At 40.7% G+C, this 24,164-nt stretch overlaps 1 protein-coding gene across 11 annotated transcripts in view; it reads right to left on the bottom strand.

Annotated features, from left to right (window-relative positions):
- LOC130477124 (receptor-type tyrosine-protein phosphatase delta) overlaps positions 1 to 24,164 on the bottom strand; it is a 619,168-nt gene that overhangs the window by 239,939 nt on the left and 355,065 nt on the right. For 7 of the 11 annotated variants that reach the window (XM_056849115.1, XM_056849116.1, XM_056849118.1 and 4 more), the window contains exons 5-8: positions 12,491 to 12,679; positions 10,537 to 10,554; positions 8,819 to 8,929; positions 4,915 to 5,184 (exon numbers count right to left, since the gene is read on the bottom strand). In XM_056849115.1, coding sequence (XP_056705093.1) covers positions 4,915 to 5,184; positions 8,819 to 8,929; positions 10,537 to 10,554; positions 12,491 to 12,679 — 588 coding nt within the window. The remainder of the gene's footprint in view (positions 1 to 4,914; positions 5,185 to 8,818; positions 8,930 to 10,536; positions 10,555 to 12,490; positions 12,680 to 24,164) is intronic. The other 4 variants (XM_056849121.1, XM_056849123.1, XM_056849122.1 and 1 more) reach the window with 1 other exon arrangement.

Here is a 24,164-nt window from a genome sequence, read left to right as displayed (position 1 = left end):
CTTAAAGACAGTGCTCCAGTATATCTATCTGCCCTGAATTACAAAGGCACATCCTATCAGAATAAGACTTATTACTGAATTGACCTTCTAATAGCTGGGATGGAACTGCATTTAGCCAGGATAATATAAAAGCTCTTCTATAGCACGGGCCAGTTAAAAAGTATATATTGGCAGGAGGGCCTTTCAGGTATACAAGACCAGATATTATGATCTAAGGCCCCAAACTGACATCCTCTGAACAACTTCTGATCCTGAACCCTCCAAGAAAGGGAGCAGCATAGCAAAGACACACACACAAAAAAACAGCATCTGTGAATTAACTCATGAGCTGAACACCCTAAGGAACCAAACCTGAAAGGGATGTATGCATAAGTGTGCACATGGACTACATATGTAGTAGAGACCACTATGCCTAATAGTTGTTGTTGTTTTGGTATCTCCAGTGGAGTCTGAAAACAACAGCAACAAAATCAGATCACTAAGAGGCTGGGCCCATCCTCTGGGAGGTATGTCAAACCCAAGGTGGAATAAAGAATTGCCCCCCCAAATTATAACCACTGGGAGGCAGTAAAAACTAATTTCTTCCAATTAACTAATAAGCATAAAACTTGTAATGTATTTATCATTACTTCAAGCTCCTTGGAAAATTGATTGGCTGAGGGAGCTATAGTCAGCCAGTCATCTAAGTAAAGGGAAAATAGTTTTCTATGATGGGCCAGAACTACTACTATCACTTTAGAAAATACTGTTGGAGCCATAAACAGGCTGAATGGCCGTACCACATATTGAATTGGTCATTCCCATAGTGGAAACAAAGGAGTTACATATAAGCAGTGTGTATACAGATATGAGCCCTGACCTGGATGGCCCAGGCTAGCCTGATCTCATCAGATCTTAGAAGCCAAGTAGGGTTGACCCTGATTAGTACTTGGATGGGAGACCAACAAGGAATACCAGGGTCACCATGCAGAGGAAGGCAATGGCAAATCACCTCTGTTAGTCTTTTGCCTTGAAAATCCTTTTGGGTTGCCATAAGTCAGCTGCAATTTGCCAGCACTTTATACACATCTACAGATATGAAAGTAGGCATCTTGAAATTCAATGTCAGCCAACCAAACATTTATTTCTAACAACTGGATAACATTTAACAAGGTAACCATGTGAAATAGTTTAAAATTCTTGAATTTACTTAATGTCCTAAGATTCAGAATAGGCCTATGGCCTCTACCTTTCTTGTTGATCAAGAAACCTCTGGAATAAAAGCATGAAATGACCTGTTGAATAACTCCTTATGGAATAGGGTGTTCACCTCCCTCTATTACCATGGAAGGAGGAGATGGAAAAACCATACATGGAAGCCTGGGTTGAGCAGTGGAGATAAACTCCAAATAATAACCATTTGCAACAAAGCATAAGGCACAACCATTAGAGATAATAGTCTCCAGGCCTCATGGACACTAGATAACCTGTCAAGAAATTAGCCAGAAGTGTAGCAGAGGATTCTCGTCAGAATAATAATTCCTGACCCAATTGACTATCTCTAGGAGAGTGGAGGTTTTGCTTATTGTTTGATTTTGAACACCCCCTTTCACCCTATTGTTGATGTAGAGGGGCACACAAAGGTTTGAAAATTTTAATAAGTTGTTATGTAGCAGGATAAAGGTAAGGTTAGTAAGTGGTATATAGATAAGGAGAGTTGCTTGTATTTGTGAAGGACCTGACAAAATACTGCCCCCTAACAAGATTTCACTGTTAATTTGTTTTTAATTGATACCATCAAATGCTTCATTCAACTAGGCCCTGAATAAGTCAGTCCCTTCAAACAGAACCACCTTTCGTTTTGTCTCATCAGGGAGACAGTGAAGCATGTTTGTGGAGCACCACAGCTGTGGATAAGACTGAACTGCTACAATCAGATACATGCTTTGCTGAGTTTATTTGCATCAGACTTTGAGCCCTCAGATCACTGGCCTTCTTGTCCTCTGGGAGAAGGTCAATATAATGTCATATCCTGTCCCAAAGAAACACCTGGTACCTTCCCATTATAGCTTGATGGTTAGATACCCTGTAAGTCAATGATGAGGAAGAATATCCTTTACAACCTATGCTGCCTAATCTATAGCCCTCGGAGTAGGTGCTGGATCTCTGTATAGCCTCCACTATGATAAGAGCTGGGGGGTGGATGTGTAAACAGGAATTTCCAAATGAACAGAAAAGGTTGTCAGAGTTGGAAGGATGATCTGAAGGATGACACATCAGATAATGTTCTGAGTGATGCAATACCGGGTCTACTGATGTTGTCTGTAATTGTGATAAGGAAGCATTGTAGGATGGTCAAAACCTTCAGTTCATGGCGTACAGCATGCTGTTGAAGGGTACAGTTGCCAAAGACATAGGTGCTTTGGAACCCAAAAACGACATGGGTGATATGATGAATTTGAAGGAACCACGGTATGGTCGATGGAAGTAAAGATAACAGAGGTTTTGATCTAGTCAAGGGATCTTCTGCTTCAAGATCTCCCTCTGATAACACTACTGCCTCCACATATTTGAAATGAGATGATCGACTTCATGGTAGTGGTACAGTCAGTTCTGAGATATATGAAATGGTGTGGGAAGCTTGCCCAGGAACTGGAGCAAAAGCAATTTTTTTCCCTGAGTGTGGAATTTTTCTGGCCTTTTTAGCTGGCTGTTCCAAATGGAGATCCGAATAACTCCTAAGAGCCTTGGGGGTGGAGGGCCAGGATGACTGACGACTACAGGTGCACATCAAGTATCCGGGTTTGTTTTTTTTTTTTTTTTTACTGTGATTGCTTTTTTCTAGGTACGGCATTATCGTTTCGGGATTAAAATCTGTGCGGTTTTGGAGTTCGGGACCATTATTTTCAATGGGGAATGTTCAATGGGGGTAGCTGTTTATAAAGATAGTGGCACCACATTTGCACAGAAGATACTCTGCCCCCTAATCTAAAAACCCTCCGTTTCAAGTAAATTGAACCAAATGGTTAAATTTTACAGACCACGAAAGTAGATGCCTCTTGACACAGACTCATTTTTCTCCATTGATTTCTAAAATGGTGGCCAAGTCAAGCAGGAGAGCTCCGGCTGGTCCCAGCATTTAAAAAACAAAACAAAACCCCTGTCTGCATTTTCCTACTTTTACACAGCCCGGCTGTGTAAATTTCTTACCTTTCCACAGAAAACTCTGTATTTGCCATTCTTCCATGTTGTGGCCTGTTTGTTTGCTTTCATAAAGTAAAAGTGGCTTCCTTTGTGAACCCCCCCCCCCATCCCTTTCTGTCAGTCTCCCATTTTGGGGATATAATACAATGATGACAGGAATGCCTACTGGAAATAATTGGAGAGGGTCGAAGGCCCATTGGATATAAAGAGAGCCAGGAATGCCAACTAATTTGCATAGGCTCTACTGAAATAAGCTAAAGCACACAAAAATTGCAATGAAAATGTGGAATGGATTACAAGAAACCTGTCATGAGCCTGAAATGACAGCCTCCAGAGGGGAATGCCAATCCGTGGGAGTAGAATGACGGTCCCTGGGCCCAGATAAAATGTTTTTGGGATTGGAATGACAGCCCCCAGAGTGGAATGACAGCTCCTGGACTTAGTGCTCCGGGGGCTATCATTTCAATTCCAGACTACTGATTCCAGTCCCGGGGCCATAATTCTACTCTGGGGGCTGATATTCCGGGGCCAGGGCAGGTTTCTCTAAACCCATTCCACATTCTTAATGCAACTTCTGTTTGCTGTAATGTATTTCAATGGAGCCCATGCAAGTCACTTGGCATTCCAGGCTTCCATTATATTCCATGGTTCTATCATTCCCAATGACATTCTTGTCATTCATTTTAGTACATTCTGTGCAGCTCTCTATTTATCCATCAATAGAAGAACAAAAGGGCTTCACCTCCTCCAAAGGAGGGAGGGAAAGAGAACTGTGTCTCCAAAGGTGATTGGCTGGAAGCTCTCTGCACCCCTCCCTTGCAAGGATCTGATTGGAAAGGAGAGATGCCATCGCTTGAGACATCAGTAGAATCAGTAGAAGGAAGAACATGAGCACATGCTGCAGCCCTCTAGCAGCACCTGAAGTCGAAAACAACACGGACTTTTGGGTGAAGGGTAATTTCGTTTAAGAATCCTGGGTTCCTAATACCATTCTGGAACATCATGTAAAGACTTGCAACAGCAATTTCCATGTATATCTTCTCTTCGGATATTTCGTTATGTACAGCCCTAGTGATGACCCCCAGCAGGTTCTGATTTTGGAATCGACAGAACCGAGGCCACGGATTGAGCCAGAGACAGAAATTCAGCTGAAATGGAGAACTTAGGAGCAGATGGCTCTGGGGCCTAGAGAGACTTTTCTCAAAGTGAGGCTTTCACCTGGAAAGCCCCATCACAGTGGGCATTCAGTGTAACCTGCTGACATATTGTTCAAGCATATAAGGTATAAAGAATACTCATCGGTATGTGTCCTCTTTGTGCCACAGTATTTACATTTCTTTAATGATGCCTTCTGAACCATGACAGAAAAAATGGGACAAAAACTCATTTGGCATTGTTTGGTATGAATTTTACCTCAGAGAGGAGGTAATGAATTGACAGGACTGTCAGTGGAGCAAGATACAAGAGATTAACCTCTTTCTATGGTGGTGGAAGGAGAACTGAGAGGAGAAGCTCTCCCACCTGTGTCACCTAATGGTGTTGGAGGGAACCAATGCCTAGAACTTCTAGTCCCCTAGGAAGCTTTAGAATCTTTTTCCCATGGATGGCCTGCGCCTGCGCAGTCCCAATGTGGAACTGCACAGAGGACTCAAAGGTGAAAATTTCAGTTATTTTGATATGGAACTTAATTTTTTTAAATGAGCAAAACAGATAGCCTTGATTATAACATACCTTTGACAGTTATCTGTGCTATTGCTTCTATGACACCAAGAGTGGACATGGCCACACAGGTGTAGTTGGCAGACTGCCTGACATCATTTAGCTCCAAGACATTCCTTCCTATTGGCATATCATCTTCCGGGGTCAGATCTTCAGCCCCCAGCATCCATTTTACATAAGGCATTGGTGACCCCACAGCAACACAAGTGATATTAACACTCCCTCCTGGCATGATCTCGTGGTTGGTGGGTGGGATTGAGAACCTTGGTGGGACCCGACGAACTGAAATGAAACACACAAAAACTCTAGTAAGTAATACAAATTGGAAAATATCATTCTTGTACACAAGACTATGCATTTCAGTTTAAATCTTTCATTATTGCTCATATTTGCCAAAATCTTTTTACAGGCTAAACAGGTTTATTACCCACACATTAATCATTTTACATTTACTTATCAGTGTCTTTTAACCAAATTCATACAAAAGTTGGTTCAGATCTAGCAGGGCCCCACAATTGACTAACTGCATACTAACAATACACAAACACCATGCAAAAGATATACACACACATATGCATGTATATTCTGTGTGTGTGTGTATATATATATATACATATATATATATATATATGCACAACAGAAAACTGGAGGGTCAACAGCATACTTCAGTTGAATCTCAAAAACAACTTCAATGCTGCAAACTTCCAGTGGATGTGAAAAAATGTGGCGCAACACATTGTCACATCACAGCCCTCAAACACATCACCTACATACACTGAAAATGCAATTCTGATTTGCTTTCAGACTCAAAAGTGGATGCAGCCTCAAGACCTCACACTAACACTGTAACAAACATAGGACTAACATAGGACTATATATATATAGATATATATATAGTCTATATATATATAGGATTATATATATATATATAGTCACAGGAGAAGAAGAAACAAAGCAAAGCCAGTATGAGAACTGGGTTTTGTCATGCAGGCAAGCAAATAACACAGTCTATAAAGAATCATGCTTAGGAAAGAACTGTGAAAGAGGAAAATTTGTGGCAACTGAAAACACTTTTAAAGAGGGAAATAATGGGATAGAGAAGATTTTTTTAAAATGTAGGGGTCAGACAGTTCAAAAGAAATAGGAAAAGAATTGGAAGTAAGGATAGAATTGGAAGTAGGAAGATACTTAATTAAGCTTAGGATTGTTATGAAGCAAGTATAAGGTGGTAGGGAAGGAGGAAAACATTAAACATTCCAGGTTCCATGGTGTTCACATTGAAGGGAAGCAAAATAAACTGCTAAGATTAATAATACTATTAAATGCAGTTCTGTGTGTACAAAATGAGGAACAGTATATCTAACACACATAACAGCAGGGCATTGCATTAACAGAGTAGTTAATATTTAAGCAAACACAACACTGAGAAAATTACCAGGCAATAACAGATCAGTGTTCCTGCTTCAAGTAATCTCTGTGTGTGTGCATGTATGATGACAATTACAGAGGTTGCAGGGGCAGGTAGATGTTGACTTGAGCATTTCAATGGACTAAGAATAATGTGTTTTAATTGTGTGGACCTTCTGAACAAGATAATTGTGTATTCTCTGATTTAGCAAAATAAATACATAGCTATGCGGTTTATAGAAAGGCAGTGAGACTTAAACAGGATTGAAATCAATGGGAATTTAGTTTCACCAGAGCTTAAGTGGGATGAACTCTCTCTGGAGAACACAAAGCAAACATGTTATTAGTTTGAACCTTCCCACTGGATTGATGTGAATGCCTGAGAATGTCTATGGATTCTAGAGGGGCTTACCGTGATGGCCTCATGAGTGAATGGGTCAGGCATAGGGACAACAAAGAGCAAAACATGCCTTTTGCAGCCAATTGACAGAGGTCAGACAAAGCAAGTGACAGGCAGTGCATAATTTGTAGTACCGAACATAGTAATGTTATAAGTAAGTAACTAAGTAAGACATAGGAAAGTTTTAGTCTTCATGCTTGGGCTGCTTGAAGGAACAATTGTAGGAAGTCATTCCTGAACCAGCAGGCATCAGTATAAACACAAAATTAAAGGGAAATAAAATCAGAAAAAGCAGGAACACTGACCAAATTGACAAGACCTCAAAGTTACAGGTTTGTCATGCATACAGGCTATCTCCCTCTCTCATCATGCACAAAAATTAGATACCAGCACACACTAAAAGCCATGACCAGAGCATTCCCAGCTTAAACATAACATTAACTTAAAAATTAAAAAGGCCACAATGCAGCTACATTCATTTCATTTGTATTCTTTGTTATTGGTTTAATTAATAGTTTTGTAAGGTGGGTAAAAAAGTAAAAAACACACCAACCTTCTCGCAGCTCTGAGGGATGTAGGGGGTTTGATGCAGAACACAATGAAATGAGGAAAGGAGAAAAACAAGGGAAACACAGAGAGAGTAAAAAGGCCATATCAAGGCTTTCAACTGCTACTTTAATATCTTCTACTTGCTCTAATCAAACCTTCCTACCTCAGCCCTGACCGTTAAGAAATTTATTGTAGCTATCATGATGTTAGAAACTAGCATCACATTGAAAAGGAATCCCCTGCAGATAATAATGGTACACATGCCTCATGCAGTACACTATTTTGAAAGGAAAAGGATCAAATAGCTAAGGAGGCCTTAATAACCTTTGAGCCCTGTCTAACCAGAAAATAATTAAACCAGATTTTTTACCAAGTTGTTTAAAATATCCCCACACTAAAGTAATGAGGTGAAAGCTGTATGAGTTTAAAATATTTTTTTGGCTGCCTTTCCAACCTACTCTTATACTTTGTAGGCAGCTAGGGTTATTCGGGTATATATTAGACACTATGTTCTTGTACAGAATGCAGTTAAGAGCTAGGCACTGAAAACTGTGACAAAGAGAAAGCACTGTATAGACAGGGTTGCCAAGTCCCTTTTCGCCACCAGCAGGAGGTTTCTGGGGCGGAGCCTGAGGAGGGCAGGGTTTAGGGAGGGGAGGGACTTAAGTGCCATAGAGTTCAATTGCCAAAGCAGCCATTTTCTCCAAGTGAACTGATCTCTATTGGCTGGAGATCAGTTGTAATAGTAAGAGAGTACCTGGAGGTTGGCAACCCTATGTATAGAAGAGATAAAACCAAAAGGAACACTTCCCAAATTTTTTTTTTTTTTTTAATCAATCATGCCTGTTACTTTTCAAGAATATGTTTACTGGAATTTATCCTCCTAATTCATAACTAACAGTAAAACAAGTAATTCTCCTTCTACTCTCTTTTGAATAAAAGAACAGCTAATTCATTACAGCAGTGCCAGGGACTACATTTTACTGATAAGGCATCAATTTAGAGGAAATATAAGCCTGTATAAAACTACACTTAAAGAAACAGAAATAAGAAGGCTACACCATTGTTTTCTTCCCAAAGAATTATAAGCTCAGAACTTTTCCTTTGCAACTCAGCAGCAGAGGTCATGTGGCTATGCTCCTCAACACCCTGAGTTTTAATTAGAGCTAAATTAGTTGCACAGCAAGCAATCACATTGTAAATATAAACAAAACAAAACAAATAAAGGAAAACTGAAACCTCCCCAAATCAATGCAACATTCAGCTCAATAAACAATGCAGGAAAAGTAGAAGTTAGGAAATAAAAATGTTGGTATACTTACAAACCTTAAGTCACAGGGGCAAGTTTGGACTGAAAAGTACCTTTATTCATATAATTTCTCCCAATCATTCCTCTAAGCTTTTAAAACATTTTCCCCTTATTGTTTTTTTTTTTTGCCTTTTCACTTTTTTGCCTTCTCACTTCTCTCTTCTACTGTAGTTATGGCATAGACCCCATGAGTATCTTTACACCCCTTGAGCCTGAATGAAGAGTGGATACCAGGGTTATGTCATTCCTACCTCTAACATACAGATTGGCAGGGGCAGAATAGCGGGTACCCGCACTGTTGGTTGCAACACACTCATATTTGCCTTGGTCAGACTCTTCACTCAATTCAATTTGGAGGGCACCTGTATGGATATAAAATATATTGCCAAAGAGATGGTCAAAGAACGGTTTCAATCTCTTAGCTACACACCACTTAATAATAATGAAAAGCCCTGTATGCGAAGGTCCACTCAACGCCGGGTCATTTTCTTGCTAAGGTGGCACAGACAAAAAAATGATGTAATGAAAAAAACAAAGATTATTTTTTTTCACATCATCAATCTTTTACAAGCAAACAACCTGCATTTGGCAAACAATTCTCTAGCACAGTACTATTTCTCCTACTGTTAAAATGAAGATGGGTGAGACTGCTTCAAGGGATTGTGGCTTTAAAATAAAACAAAGAAGATTAGGTCATTGGGATGTCACCATTTAGTTGACTAAATTAATTTGATTTCTTTGAGCAGCAAAGAGAATACAAAAGGAGGTGGCGCTCAGCAAAAAAAAAAAAAAAGTGAGAAGATGGGTTCAAGAAAGTCTTCCGCTGAAGAAGGCCAAAAATGTGCAGCAAGTACAAAAAAAGCTGCTTGAAGTGAAAAAAAGAAATTGAATTAGTCATTTATAGTCATCAAAATATTTTTAAAGAAACAAAGCTCCCTTAAAGACATGCAGATTGGTAAGAAAAAGAAAGACATTTTGTCACGATTTATAATCTTTTAGTGCGTATGCTGAAAAACAAGAGCAGTTGAATTAGAAGGCAAAAAAAAAAGTTAAAAAGCATGGCCAAGCCAACAAGGAAGAAGCAACCAACCACTGCTGAGGACCTCAGGAAGGGCCCCCTAAGACACCCATCAAAATCCACAAGTGGGATTAGCAGTGTGGTGTCACAAAACCCAAGAAAAATACAAAACAAGAATTACAAAATACATGAACCATTTTAATAAAATTATTAAAAGCCAGCAATACCACATACCACCAAGAATAGACATCAACCTTTCCATTTTCAAAGCCTGAAGATCAGAAGGATCCAAAAATCCAGAGAAGGGTGAATCCAAGAAAAAATATAGTGTTGCTGTACTTTGTTAGGGGGAAGAATGTGTTTGTTTTTTGTTTGTTTACTTTATAAAGTTAAAAGAAAAAATATAATTGAACAAAAAGAAAAAAAGAAACCTTTTTGAAAGACAAAGTTAAAAAGAAGATATTCCAAGTTGTCTTCTGCATGTCTGCAACTGTTCTCCAGACCATCTTGACTTGGTCCAAAACAAGAACAGCTAAGGAAGAAAAAAATGATCTTTTTTTTTTGCTCCATTTGGACCAAAAAAAAGAAAGAAAAAAAAGAAAAAAGGTAGAAAAAGAAGAAGAAAAAAGAAAAAGAGGGACAAATGGTACGCTGTGACTGGGTTGTGGCCTGGAGACCTGGATATGCTTTCTTTAAAGCATATCACAAAGTAACATTTTTGGGAGGAAAATAAAGGAATGAACAAACACAATTTTTAAATGGAAATTAAAAAGGATGGTAGAAAAATCACAAAATGACAGTCACTGATAATAACTTAATAGGACAAAGGGAAGAACTAAAGATGATAGACATGTCTGTAATGATTTTACTTTTTTAAAAGGACAATAATGAGAGGGATGAAAGGACAGAAAGAATAAGATCATTCTGCGAACGTTAGTTCAGCACTCTTACCTCTTATTGGTGTACCACCTGGGTGGATAATATGAATGCAAATAAGATTAGAAAGAAGAAGCATTAGTACGAGAAGGAGGAGGCTAGGGCTTTGGAAGAAGAATCAAATTAGAATTACAGAATTAAATAAGATCTTAAAAGAAACTTGAATTTCTATACTGTTAAAAACAGGAATATATATTTAGGTACAATTATTATATTATAAATACATAATAACAATATACCAAAATGGGCAAAGGCCATCACGTTTTGGGGGGCAGGGCAGAACTGTCACCCATACGATTTTCAGTTAGAGAGGGTTAAAAATATATTGTATAGGATTAAAATCTTTAAAGAAAACCTTTACAGCACTACATTTAATACATAGTTTAGGAAGAGATATCGGATACTCTATTTAAGTGAGAGCCATATATATATATATATATATATGGAGAGCAAGAGACAGAGAAAAAAGGATATACTGAAGGCTATCTGGTAATAAACACTTCTTGAAATATTGTCATTTTTGTGCTACGACTATGTGTATGGTTCCTTCTAACCAACTGTTTCTAAGACTGATACGACAACATTTCTGTGGAGCAGTGTGTGTGCCACTACAGAGGTCCAGTGCCTACACTGACTGTTAGTAAAATGCATGCCATGCATTTTAAGAGTAATAATCATCATTATAATACCATAATCATTGTATTCTGCATATGAAAATTAGTGGGGGTGAAGTGCGCTTCAGAACTAAGCACTTACCAATAGATTCTGGAGATTTAAATACGGAGAGAAGAAAGACAGCATAAAAATATTATTATATTCCTTATAATTTGGCACAAACGTTTTCAAGTTAAAGCTTTATATACTAAGTAATCTATGTCACATGTGAAAATTACTTCTAATTTTACATTAACAGAAGTTTAATCTACACAATTCTGCTGACAACAAGCAAAGAAGTCAGTTAACAAGACGGCTTAACATCACAGGACAGGTCAAAAAGCTTAGAAGTTTGGGAAGACAGGTGGATTATACAACTGATGTCTATAGTAAACTGCTACCATTTCTAAAGTAAACGGCTTATTATACCCCCCTTCGATTATCTTTTATATGGGTATAAGCTTTCAACTTAGTAAATTTAAAGTTATCTTATTATGAAGCTATAGAGAGCATAAAGGAGGTAGGGTGACAGGATTCCTCAGGGAAGTGAAACGGGCAAAGAGAAAGAGCGGCAAAAGCTGGACTCTACATGAATGGCAGGCTTCTGTAGATCCAGACACTATGATATTCAGGAAGCTTTAGCGTAGCTGCAGACTACTGTGGCTAATTGTATCAGAAAATCTCAGCCAGTAAAAATTTCATAGGCTACTTGGAGGACTTTTTTATTTTTGTTTTGGTTAGACAGTACACATAAGGGAGAAAAATGCTGTGTTTCATTTACTAGTAAGCAGAAAGCAAATGTGTCCAAACAGGCTAATCTTTGGTGGGTTCAAAATATTGAAAAGGTGGCACAAAGCACAATTTTTATAAGAATATTTTGAGCATCAGATAATGAAAGTTTGGGATTGGATGGATACAACCATTGGTACTCCTTGCATGTTCTGAATGAAGTCCAATGTTGAAATAAATTTGTTTTTAAATAATAATAATAAAAATAAATGTAGATAGGGATAGAAGAGGAAATGATTCTGTCAAATACTGCTGAAAAGCAGTAAAGAAAAGAAAAATATCAAAACTACAGTCACAGCAGTGAGCAATGTGGAATAAACAGAAGCTGCAAGAGGCACACAAAAAAAACAGACTTTGGAAACAGGCTATGACAACAACACAGGCATGGACAACACACTCAGTAAAATAAAATAAAAATATAAGAGGAGGAAGAATCATTACCTAAAAAATAATATAAATTTTAAAAGAACAGGGGAAAAAGAAAGAACAATTCTGAGCATTAGTGCAAACAGTAACAAGACCTTACCTGATCGCAACTGTTTGATGCGCCCATTGTTGTTGCTTGTGTCCACAGGTAAAAAATCTTTGAACCAAGTTATTTCAGGATCAGGATTGCCGCTGGCTGCACATAACATAGTGGCCGTTCGGGTGCGTTCAACCACCTTTAACTGTGGGCCCATATCAATGGTGGGGAAGCCACGAGGAATTTGATCCTCTGAAAAGGAAAAACAGTTACCAGATTTACAAAACAGTTGCTATTATGGCTTTGTACCTTCTCTACCAGATGCATTTCAAACCCATTTAATCTAAGGGTGTTTTCACAAGTGAGTCTAAAATCAATATCTGAATACTGTAAACCAAATGAATTAACCTTTTGGACAAAGACTGATCTCTTCTTCAGCCCGTACAGCACTATGATAGAAACATGTGAATTCCAATGTCACATATTACCACTTAATGAAAACTATGTCAGGACCAAAGGCTGAACCTTCCAGAACCTGCTCACTGCCATTCCTTGTATATATTTAAACAAATTATCATCTCTTATTTGCATTTCCATTTGAACTATAGTAGCAATCCTATAATGTCGTGCTATGTTAACAGGATATGCAACATGATGTCAACTAAGGATAGCAACTAAGTCTCTTGTGCTGGTATTATCTTTTTTTAATTTAATGGACAATCAACAATAGATATATACACAAACGAAAAAAGATAGTCACATAATCACATAAAATCATGTAAAATACTTTACAGCTCTACATCAGTAACTCCTTCTCACTTAACCAAAATTATAACTTATTACAAAATGGACATTTCCATTCTTTGAATCATTCTTGCCCATAAGAGGACTACACTATTAATATCATTATTTTTTGGTAAGCGGAATAGATCTCCTTTATTTTTGATATCTAATCATGTATCTTAGGGGAAGCTTTCTGATTCCACTGCCTAGCAAAGACCATTCTGGCTGCATTTATCATATGTAAAGCAACTATCTGTTGATCTCTCGGAATATCACGAAGATAATTCAACAACAAGGTTTCTGGAATTTGCTTCCCCAATCCAAATTTTTACAACCTGTTTCCAAAAGACTGATGCCTGTATATATACCCACCACATATGAAAAAAAAATCTACATTGTCTTTATTTCAAAACCAGCATCTGCTGGTACCTCTCTTATAAATTTTTGCCATCCTTGAAGGTGGTAGATGCCATCTATAAACCATTTTCATCAAATTTTCTTTAAATAAGAGGCTAACTATAAAGTTTGTACCATGACTAAAAATGAATTCCCATTTTGAATCATCTGGCTTAATACCTACATTTTTACACCAGCTATTATGAAAATTTAGGTCAGGTTTAAACATCACTTTCAACAAAATCAGGTATACACTGGAAAATGAGATTTTACCATCTGATATCAACAGTTTTTCAAATTCTGTTAAAGTTCTTATAATAGATTTACCATATCTTAGCAATTCACCTAAGTATACTCTTACCTGAAGGTACTCAAAAATTGTAACGTTACATTTCCAACAGTCTTTAATCTCACTATATGGTATTACTTGCTTATCTGTAATCCAATTTCTATACTCACTGAATCCAGCAAATTCTAATTTTCTCAGAGGGGGAAATTCCCGATTTCCCTTGTCACCGTCAGAAGCTAACGGTGATACAAATGGTGACAATTTAATTGTAACTTGGTCCCATAACTGAAGTATTGCATTAATAAAAGTATTATCATTTCTATAATATTTCTTCTTATTTTCTTTCTTAACCCAGGCCCAGTTTCTTAATGGCAGTTTTACAAAGAATTGTTCTATACTAGGTATTATATTTTCATCGGAGTTTAAAAACCAATCTTTCATCCATTTTAGTCTAGTGGCTTGGTAATAGAATTTGAGATTAGGAATTTCTTGAAGATACAGGTATCCTAATTGCCAGAGGCCTAGTGAATAAATGTCTACACCAGGGGTCCCCAAACTTTCTGAGCCTGTGGGCACCTTTGGAATTCTGACACAGAGCGGTGAGCTCCACTACAAAATGGTCCCTGTGGGAGATGGGCTAAAAATGGTCACCATGAGAGCTGGAGCCAACCACACACAGAGGGAGTCCAGGGGACAAGAGGAGTAAATTTTAAAAATACACTGGGAAAGAAGAGTCAGCGAGAGAATAAAACTGATACTGCAGTGGCAGCTGCTGCTAAAATGTCATTTTAATCTGCACTGCCTATCAGAAGCAAGAACCCACCTGGCCCCAACCACTTTCTAAAAGAACACTTGGCGGGTGCCAGGAAAAGTGTTGGTGGGCACCATGGCACCTCCAGACCCCTGGTCTGCACAGTCATCCCATAAAAGCTCAAATATTCCTGTTCCAGTGAACCAGAGAAGCAAATTGTTCCACAGACCAGGAGCCACCACTGTGAATGCCTATTTGGTTGTGGCTACTACTTTAGGTGGAGCTATAAAAAAAAAAATTGTGGCAAAAGTTATGAGTCTCAACACAAGACCACAAGAGACTTTAAAGGTTCTTACCTTTAAGTCCTCTGACTTGGCAGGACTAATCAGCATTTTTTTAAAAAAAGTATAGATAGTCAAGATTTTTTAAAATGCATTATTTCAAGAATCACATTAATGTATCCTTCACTGGTAGAAAGGCCTCCATGATTTCCTTTTTAAAACAAAACTGCAATTAAGCTCTTATTTTCCTTCAAATATGAGAAAAAGAATTACTAACTACTATAGATGTTTGCTACTAAACATCTGACTTGTCTAGTCTTGACATGCAATCATTTTATGGATAAAATATTTGACTACAAATTGTCCGGTGTCAAACACATTACTTGCTTTGCTCAAAAATAGTATGAACTATTAACATAGTTGCTTTCAGAAAACACTGGAAAAACTTACATGGGATATCCTTGAATACCTGACAAATCTTTGCTTTACCTAGTGACTTCCATCTCCCCAAGGCTACTTTGTCCCCGAGTGTAAGTGCATATAAATAGTTCCTCACCCACTGCTGTAATAATAATCTGCAGTTGTTAATAGTATTTGTTTTATCTCTGCCAGTGAGCAGAAGTGTCAAAAGTTGACTGCCATCACTAAAGAAACCTACTTTTGCCATGCTTAAGAAGTGTTCTTAATGCAATTGCATGATCTTTTCCTTCCTTCTTGGCTCGAAAACACCATGAAACCCCCTTTTTCTTATAAACAAACATACAACAAAGATAATTTATCTTGCATTTAATAGGATGGAACATGTATGCAGATTCCCTTCCTTATTTTTAATAAGGGTAATTAAATCCCATGCATCCCTCTTATGCACTGAATCACTCTGAATACACATTCGTCATTAAATTTTCTTGAGAAACATCACACTGTAACAGATTCAAATAGCTGGAGCTGTTATACTTTGACAGTTGTGGCTTGTTTCCAATCTGGCTGTCAGGTATCTGGCAATAAAACACAGTATTCAACATAAAAGTGGCTGGAGGAAATAATGAAATTTGTAATTGGAATGCTTATCTCAATGGATGTAGTGTATAAGACATTAATTGCTTTCTGTTCTACTTTAAATTTATTAGTGATTTCTATAAAATTTCTTTTAATGTTTGACAGATCATCAAACAAAATGAACAATCACATCAGTGAGCAATTATCTTGAAACCACATATACTTTTAGTGAGGAAATGTTGATATTAATCAATATATTGCTAGCTTTAAATATCTGCAACAATTGAAAAAACACACATTTTGATTAGTTCATTAGTGTGTACCTGAATGTCATCATTAGGAAGTTAGCTGCAATGTCTACCACTTTTCATTTTAATATTCAGTCATGCTGAATTAGCTAGCAGTTCATCAACAATTTAAATCTGACTGATCTTCCCAGAATTGTTCTAGCAGGCCATTAAAGGACAGATTACTATTTTGTACTTGTGATTACCAAAACGTATACATAATATTTTATTTAGGATGCCTGCTACTGGAGCTCTAGCACCATGACACATTCTTAGCATTTGTGACATGTCTTGTGAGTATTATGTTCCCCTATTCAATCCCTTACTGTAGGCAGGCATTTACTTCTGAAAAATTCTCAGAATGAATTTTATATGCAGAACTTAAATGAACCTTTATGAAAAATGTTTTATATCTAATGTTATTTGTGACATAAAAATAAGATAATAGTACTTGTATTATATATTCAGAAGGGACATTTCTTTGTTTACAGATAATCCCTTTAGCATTTCTTCATCTGTCTGAGATGTAAAAGTAGTACCAATACCATGGAGTAATAATTTATCTCCTTACAATACTATATCTGCTTTCACAAACTAATTTACAACTTTATCCTTTAGATGCTTAAACATATCAAGCAAGGACTAAAGTTCTGACAGTTTACAGTAAATAAAAATACCTAAGGAGAGTGAAATATTTCCTCTATGTTATTAATAGAAAATTAATCTGACTACAGGTTGAACACAATTAAAGACCTGCTCAGATTATCCAGGAAGTAATAGGTTGCAGATATGTATCAAGCACATAGGCTTCTCCTCGACCACTTTCCATCTTTTATCTGTAAATATTTTTGATGGAGTAAAGTCGATCGTACAGAGTGGCTTCAGATGTCAAATGTATGTGTTAGTCTTCTACTTTTCTCTGTCTAAAAGGAAAAAAATCACACATGTAACCTACATCAACACTGGGAGTCTAAACATCTCACTACATGACTTTCTCTTTGGATGTTACATGAAAATGCAAAATAATGGCTGCACCAGTCACATGCGTATCTCCTTTTTAGCACTGTATGTAAATGATTGAAATTGTTGAATTATAGTGGTGATCTGATAAAGTCAAATTTAATCTGCCTGTTCTGTCTTCCAAAATGCAATTCTACCTACTTCAGAAGCTGTCCACATAATGTAATTGCTCAGGCAGCACAATCCTGACACACACCATTGTGGAAGCAGCCAGCCACCAATGCAACTGCATCTCTACTGGACGGTTCCCTAACAGGAAACTTCACAGGCCAGAGATCAAGCAAATGGCCCTGCAGCAGGGCCACACAGGCTGCTCCCATACCAACATTAAGGGGGCACGAGGGTACAGTCATGATGGACATGGGGAACCAATGAGTCACTGAGTGGCAGCCATGGGGCGGAGGGGGGCTGGTCTCAGAGACATGTGGGATGGGAAGGAAGGAGGCCAATGCAGCACCAGACCAGACACATGACCCCCACCCTACAGCCCTAAAGGCACAGGCCCTTACCAAATAGAAGATGCAGCAACCCAGGGAGGAAACAGGGGCCCCATCCCCCCAGCACTGTCTCTCTAAGCATGCCTGCATAGGTGGGCCCAGTCCACAATGTGCCATCCAGGAACATGGGGCCAGCCATGGGTGCCCAATGATCAGCAGCTGTGATGCCTCCTAGTTGGTTATCTCCATAAATGTTGTTGTTACCCCACTGGACCACCCTAGATTACCTGGTACAGCCCTGAGAGATGTACAGGACTGGAGTGAATGCACAAAAAAACAGGGCACTGCTGTGTAGCCACACACAAAATGGAAGTTTTTGGGCAGCCATCCTTGTGACAACTCTAGGGCTGACACAGCAAGTACAGGCTTGTCTGCCAACCTCCCCCAGGCCTATGCCAGGTGAAACTGCAAGAACAATGAGAAGGAAACAGCCTCTTTAGCATATGTGTTAACACTCGCCTTGCAGGCCACCTGGTAGCTGATAGCAAAACCTCAGTAATTAGAACTCCATTCAGGGAACTTGGAATCATTCCTTTACATACCCAGATGTCCAGCTAATACCATTAAGTTGCAAAATAGGTAACGCCAAACCCCTCTGAGTCATCTCCCTCTTCTTGGGAAAACTCTCCCAAAACATCTGCACTCATCTGGAAATCTATAAGAAATACTTAACAATACTTAATCGGAAGAACCTAGGTATTGTTCCTATCTGCTTCCACCTCCTTTCTTACTCAAACTGTTAAACTAATCAAAAGGCAATCACGCCTTTGTCCCTGGCAATGTTTGGTGGCCAGTGAAGTCATAACGCCTCAGGATACATTTCTGGGTATAAATATACCCCCAAGTGGCATCCATTTTGTGTGTGTCCTGAACTCTGCATGCACCCCCACTCATACTGGTTCAATTTCTCACTCTCTTCTGCAGCTGCCATCTTTGAACATCGCTTATCTGATTGGAAAATATATTTCCCCCTGGGAAACCTCACATCCTTATGTCCACCCCCTATTCCTTTTATTTCCTACTTCTTGGGTATATTGGGTTCTGTGTGTTTTGCTGTGTGTGTGTTTGAAGTTATTTTTACAATAAAAAAATCAATTACTAATAGAATCATAGAGTAGGAAGAGACCATACAGGCCATCTAGTCCAACCCCCAGTTTAATGCAGGATCAGCCTAGAGCATCCCTGAGAAGTATTTGTCCAGCCTCTGTTTAAAGAGTGCTAATGACGGGAAGCTCACCACCTTCCTAGGTAGCTGATTCCACTGTCGAACAACTCTTACTGTCAAAAATATTTTCTTAATATCCAGTCAGTACCTTTCTGCCCACAATTTAAACCCATTATTGCGAGTCAATCAATCATTTATTTTACGGTCATTTGACCAAAAAAAGAACAGATCTAATCAGAAGTAACAGAAATTTACAATAAAAATAATATCAATCAGTCAAAGAAGGCACAAAGTAAAATATATCAATAAAATCCCATAACTAAAAAGACAAATACGCTAGTTTCTAAAATGTTTATCAATCAGATTTTATCTATTTATAAATTGCATCCTTTGGGGCCTTATATATAGCAACACAAAAATTAGCCACACATCTCGAAGTTTGTGGGTTACTATCCTCCAGTAGTCGTTGGATACAAATTTTATCAGGTACCGTATATACCCGTGTATAAGCTGACCCGCGTATAAGCCGAGGTGCCTAATTTCTCCCCGTGTATAAAATTAGGCACCCGTGTATAAGCCAAGGGTCGGCTTATAACTCCTCCCCCCCCCCGCAGGCTTACCTGACTGGCTCCTGGCGGCGAAAAGAGGCACGGGCCCGGTGGGGGCGGCTTTCCTGCAGCCGCAGGAGGCCGCCCCCAGGCCGCTCCGGGTGGCGGAAAGCGGCATGGGCCCGTGGCAGGGGGGCGGGCCAGTGGCAGGGGGGCGGCGGGGGCGGCGGGGGGGGGCGGCGAGGCCTGCCTGCTCCCAGGCAGGCCCCGCTGGCCGCTCCTAGGCCGCTCCCAGGCGAGCGAGCCGGCGGCGGGGGCGGCAGCGAGGCCTGCCTGGGAGCAGGCAGGCCCTGCTGGCCGCTCCCAGGCCGCGGGAAGAGGTGCGAGCCGGCGGCGGGGGGGGGTGGCGGGGGAGGCGGCGAGGCCTGTCTGCTCCCAGGCAGGCTCCACTGGCCACTCCTAGGCCGCTCCCAGGCGAGCGGGCCGGCGGCGGGGGGGGGGGCCGGCGGCGAGGCCTGCCTGCTCCCAGGCAGGCCCCGCTGGCCGCTCCCAGGCCGCTCCCAGGCGAGCGGGCCGGCAGCGGGGTGGGTGGGGGGGCGGCCGCGAGGCCTGCCTGCTCCCAGGCAGGCCCCGCTGGCCGCTCCCAGGCCGCGGGAAGGCGAACGGGCCGGCGGCGAAGGATGGCGGCAGTGGTAAGTTTCCCTCCTCCCTCCTCCCCTCGCCTACCGTATTGACCCGCGTATAAGCCGAGTTGGCTTTTTTCAGCCCTTTTTTTGGGCTGAAAAACTCGGCTTATACGCGAGTATATACGGTAGTCCTATATTATTTTTTAAATTTCTTGAATAGTCTTAGCTCTTGACTCATGATGGAGAGGGCAGTATAAGAAGAGATGTTCGCGGGTCTCAATTTCTTCACCATTTCATGGACAGACTCTCTCAGAAAGAGGAATTTTTGTATATATCTGCCCTCTAAGACGGCCAATGGCAAAGCTCCACATCTGGCTAACATGAAAGCCCTTCTAAATTTGTTCACTTCCAGTGTCATCTGATATGGGGCTGCTGTCATCAGGTGTCTGAACTTCTGTGAGGCTATGAAACCAGGCGACCTTGCAAGGCCAAGCTGTCTCGCAGTGTCTTCCACTCTCTGCCTTACTACTTTTTTGAACTGATCTCCGCTCAGTGTATTGCGAGTCCTATTATCTGCTGCCAACAGGAACAGCTCCTTGCCCTCTCTAAGTGACAGCCCTTCAAATACTTAACAGTGACAGCCCTCAACCTCTTCTCCACACTGAACATTCCCAATTCCCTCAGCCTTTCCTCATAGGGCTTGGGCTCCAGGCCCCTGATCATCCTTGTCACTCTCCTCTGCACCGTTCCATTCTGTCCAAATCCTTTTTGAAGTGAGGCCTCCAAAACTGCACACAATACTCAAGGTGCAACCTAACCAATGCAGTGTACAGCAGAACTATGATATCTTGCAGTTTGGATGTTAGGCCTCTGATGCACCCTAAGATTGCATTAGCTTTTTTTGTCGCTGCATCGCATTGACTGCTCATATTTAACTTATGGTCCACCTGGATCCCAACATCTTGTTCACATCCACTGCTACCCAGAAGTGCATCCCACATCCAGTATGCATGCCCCTCATTTCTGTTACCCAGCTGTAGAACTGTCCAATGTTTTCAAATCTCATTGAATTCTATCTCTATCTCCTGGTGTGTTCGCTGCTCCTCTCAATTTGGTGTCATCTGCAAATTTATTGAGTAGTCCCTGCACACCCTCATCTAGATCATTTATAAAAGTATTGAAACATACCGGGTCCAGAACCGAACCCTGTGGCACTCCACTGGACACCTCCCTCCATTCAGATGAAATGCCATTGAGTGATGCACTCTTTGAGTGCAGTTTGCCAACCAGTTTCCTATCCACCTATAATAGGGTCCAGTCCACACTCATCTAGTTTACCCATCAGAACATCATGTCAAAAGCTTTACTGAAATCCAGGTAAACAACATCAACTGCATTCCCTTGATCCAGTAAGCTTGTCACTTGATCAAAGAAGGAAATGAGGTTGTCTGGTAGGACTTGCTGGGGACAGATCCATGCTGTCTTCCCTGGATCACCAAGGTGTCCTTCAGATGCTTGCAGATTGTTAGAACCCTGTCAAAAGTCTTACTGAAATCCAGTTAAACAACACCAACCACATTCCCTCAAACCAGTAAGGTCATCACTTGATCAAAGAAGGAAACAAGGTTGGTCTGACAGGACCTGTTGGGGACAAATCCATGCTGACTTCCCCAGATTACCAAATTGTCCTTCATATGCTTGCAGATTGATCTCTTTAATATCTGTTCCAATATCTTCCCTGGGACAGAGATCAAACTGACTGGCCTGTAGTGTTCTGGGTCATCCCTCCTCTTTTTTTTGAAAATTGGGATAACATTCACCCTCCTTCAGTCTTGTGGCACATCTCCTGTCCTCCAAGAGGTCTGGAAGATTATGGATAAAAGCTCTGCAAACTTGCTAGAAAGTTCTTTGAGTACTCTTGGGTGCATACTGTCTGGCCGGGGGGATTTCTACTCATCCAATGCAGTCAGGTGCTTCTTAGCTACCTCTCTGTTCATGTCAACCAGCAGCCTGGATGCTGTGCATTGCCTACTGTCATCTGTAGATGAGTCCGTTCTCTTCTTCAGCAAAAAAACCCAGAGGCAAAATAGACATTGGAGCCTTTCTGCTTTCTTTCTATCTTCTTTCAGAGTTTCTCAATTTTCACCCAACAGTGGGCTATGGCCTCTTTTCCCTTGTGTCTGCTCCTCACATAAATGAAAAAGCTTTTCTTGTTGTAGCGAGCCTCCCTGGCCAGCATCAACTCACTGTGAACTTTGGCCTCTCTGATGGCTGACCTACAGTGCCTAGCAACCCGAGATACTCTTCTTTAGAGGTATGTTTTTGCCTCCATTTCTTGAACATTTTCCTTTCCCCCCTTAGCTCATCATGGAGTTCTCTGTTCATCCACATTGGTTTCTTGGATGCTACCACGTGTTCTTCTTGTTGCAATACTGAGGGCTAGAGCTTGCAAGAGCTCTTGTTTTAGGAGAGCCCACCCTTCACTTGCTCCTTTCCCTTCCAGCAGTCTTGCCCATGGAATGATTCCCATTATGCCTCTGAGTTTATTAAAATCTACCCTACCAAAATCTAACAGACACGCGTGGCTACAAACTTCCTTAGTCCCCCACAGCAAAAGGAATTCTAGGAGGACATGGTCACTTCCCCGTAAGGTCCCCACCACCTTCACCTCATCTACCATCTCTTGCCTGTTGGTCTATATTAAGTTAAGTATGGCTGAGCCCCTTGTAGCTACCTCCACCATTTGATGAAGGAAGTTGTTAGCCGGGTAGATGAGGCTCTTGTGTGACTGGGGTCGCTTTGCAGAGTTTGTCTCCCAGCACACATCAGGGAAGTTGAAATCACCCATAACTACCAGCTCTTGTTGTTTGGATATCCTGTCAAGCTACTCAAAGAGGGCAATATCCACCTCCTCACCCTGGTCAGAAGATCTGTAGCAGACTCCAACCACAATACTGTTTGTCCTTTCTTCCGCTATCGGATCCTCACCCAGATGCTTTCCACTGGGCTGTCACCCACCTCCTCCAGTATTTCTTGACAAGCAAACCCTCTCCTCATATACAAGCACCAGTCTGCCACCGCTTCGACTCATATCCATCCACTACTACATTCCATTCATGGGAATCATCCCACCAAGTCTCTGTAATACCTACTAAGTCATATCCCTCTGACTGCATTAGAAGCTCAAGCTCTTCCTTCTTTTTGCCCGAGCTTTGAGTATTGGTACAGACGCCTGAAAACCCTGAACCTTTGTCTCCTTTAGACCCAACCCTCCCAGGTGGACTCTACAGTTTGCTCTCCTTCATTTAAATCCCTGCTTTGGTCATCTCCTTCCCCTTGTGGTATTAGTTTAAAGTCCTCCTGATGAATCTCTCCAGGTTTCTTACAAAACCATTGTTCCCTGACCTTGAAAGATTAATTCCATCATATGCTAGTAGGTAGTCATCCAGAAAACTTAGCCCGTGGTCCCAGAATCCAAATTGCTCCTACCGGCACCATTAATGCAGCCAGTGGTTCACCTCCATTATCTTATGTTCCCATTGCATTCCCCTTCCTTTGACAGGAAGGACTGAAGAGAAGGCCACCTGTGCCCCCATTCCCTTCAGCTTCCCCCCAAGAGCTTCATAGTCAGCCTTAATGTTTTTGATGGTGTTCACAGCTGTGTCGTTGGTTCGCTCATGGACCATCACAAATCTTTAAGTTTCACCAGTTTTGGTATCTAGTCTACAGTATCTTTACTTTTCACCCCTGGCAAGCAACACACCTCTTGGGCCATGGGGTCAGGCTTGGACACATGACTTTCCATACCCCTCAGCAGGTGCCGTTTCTTCGTGTCCCCCTGTCCTCCTCCCTCTGTCTTCCTTGTATTTGTGATTCTTCTGCTGGCAGTGTTTCCAGCTCTGCTGCCACTGCTAGGGCCTGGAATCGATTCCTGAGTTCTAATGGCACTGAGTGCAATCTTGCTCAACACCTTTGGGGATGTGCTGCAGCACTCTGAGGAGTCTCGCTAGGGCAGGCAATCACACTGTCATTTCTTTGAATCGTTTCCCCTTCCCTATGTAGGGCCTCCAGGTTTCAGTTAATAAAACCAAACCAAAT

Source organism: Euleptes europaea, chromosome 4 (genome assembly GCF_029931775.1).
Source record: "Euleptes europaea isolate rEulEur1 chromosome 4, rEulEur1.hap1, whole genome shotgun sequence".
NCBI lineage: Eukaryota > Metazoa > Chordata > Lepidosauria > Squamata > Sphaerodactylidae > Euleptes > Euleptes europaea.
The sequence above is the reverse complement of the archived record's forward strand: the minus strand, read 5'-3'. Positions and strand labels throughout refer to the sequence as shown.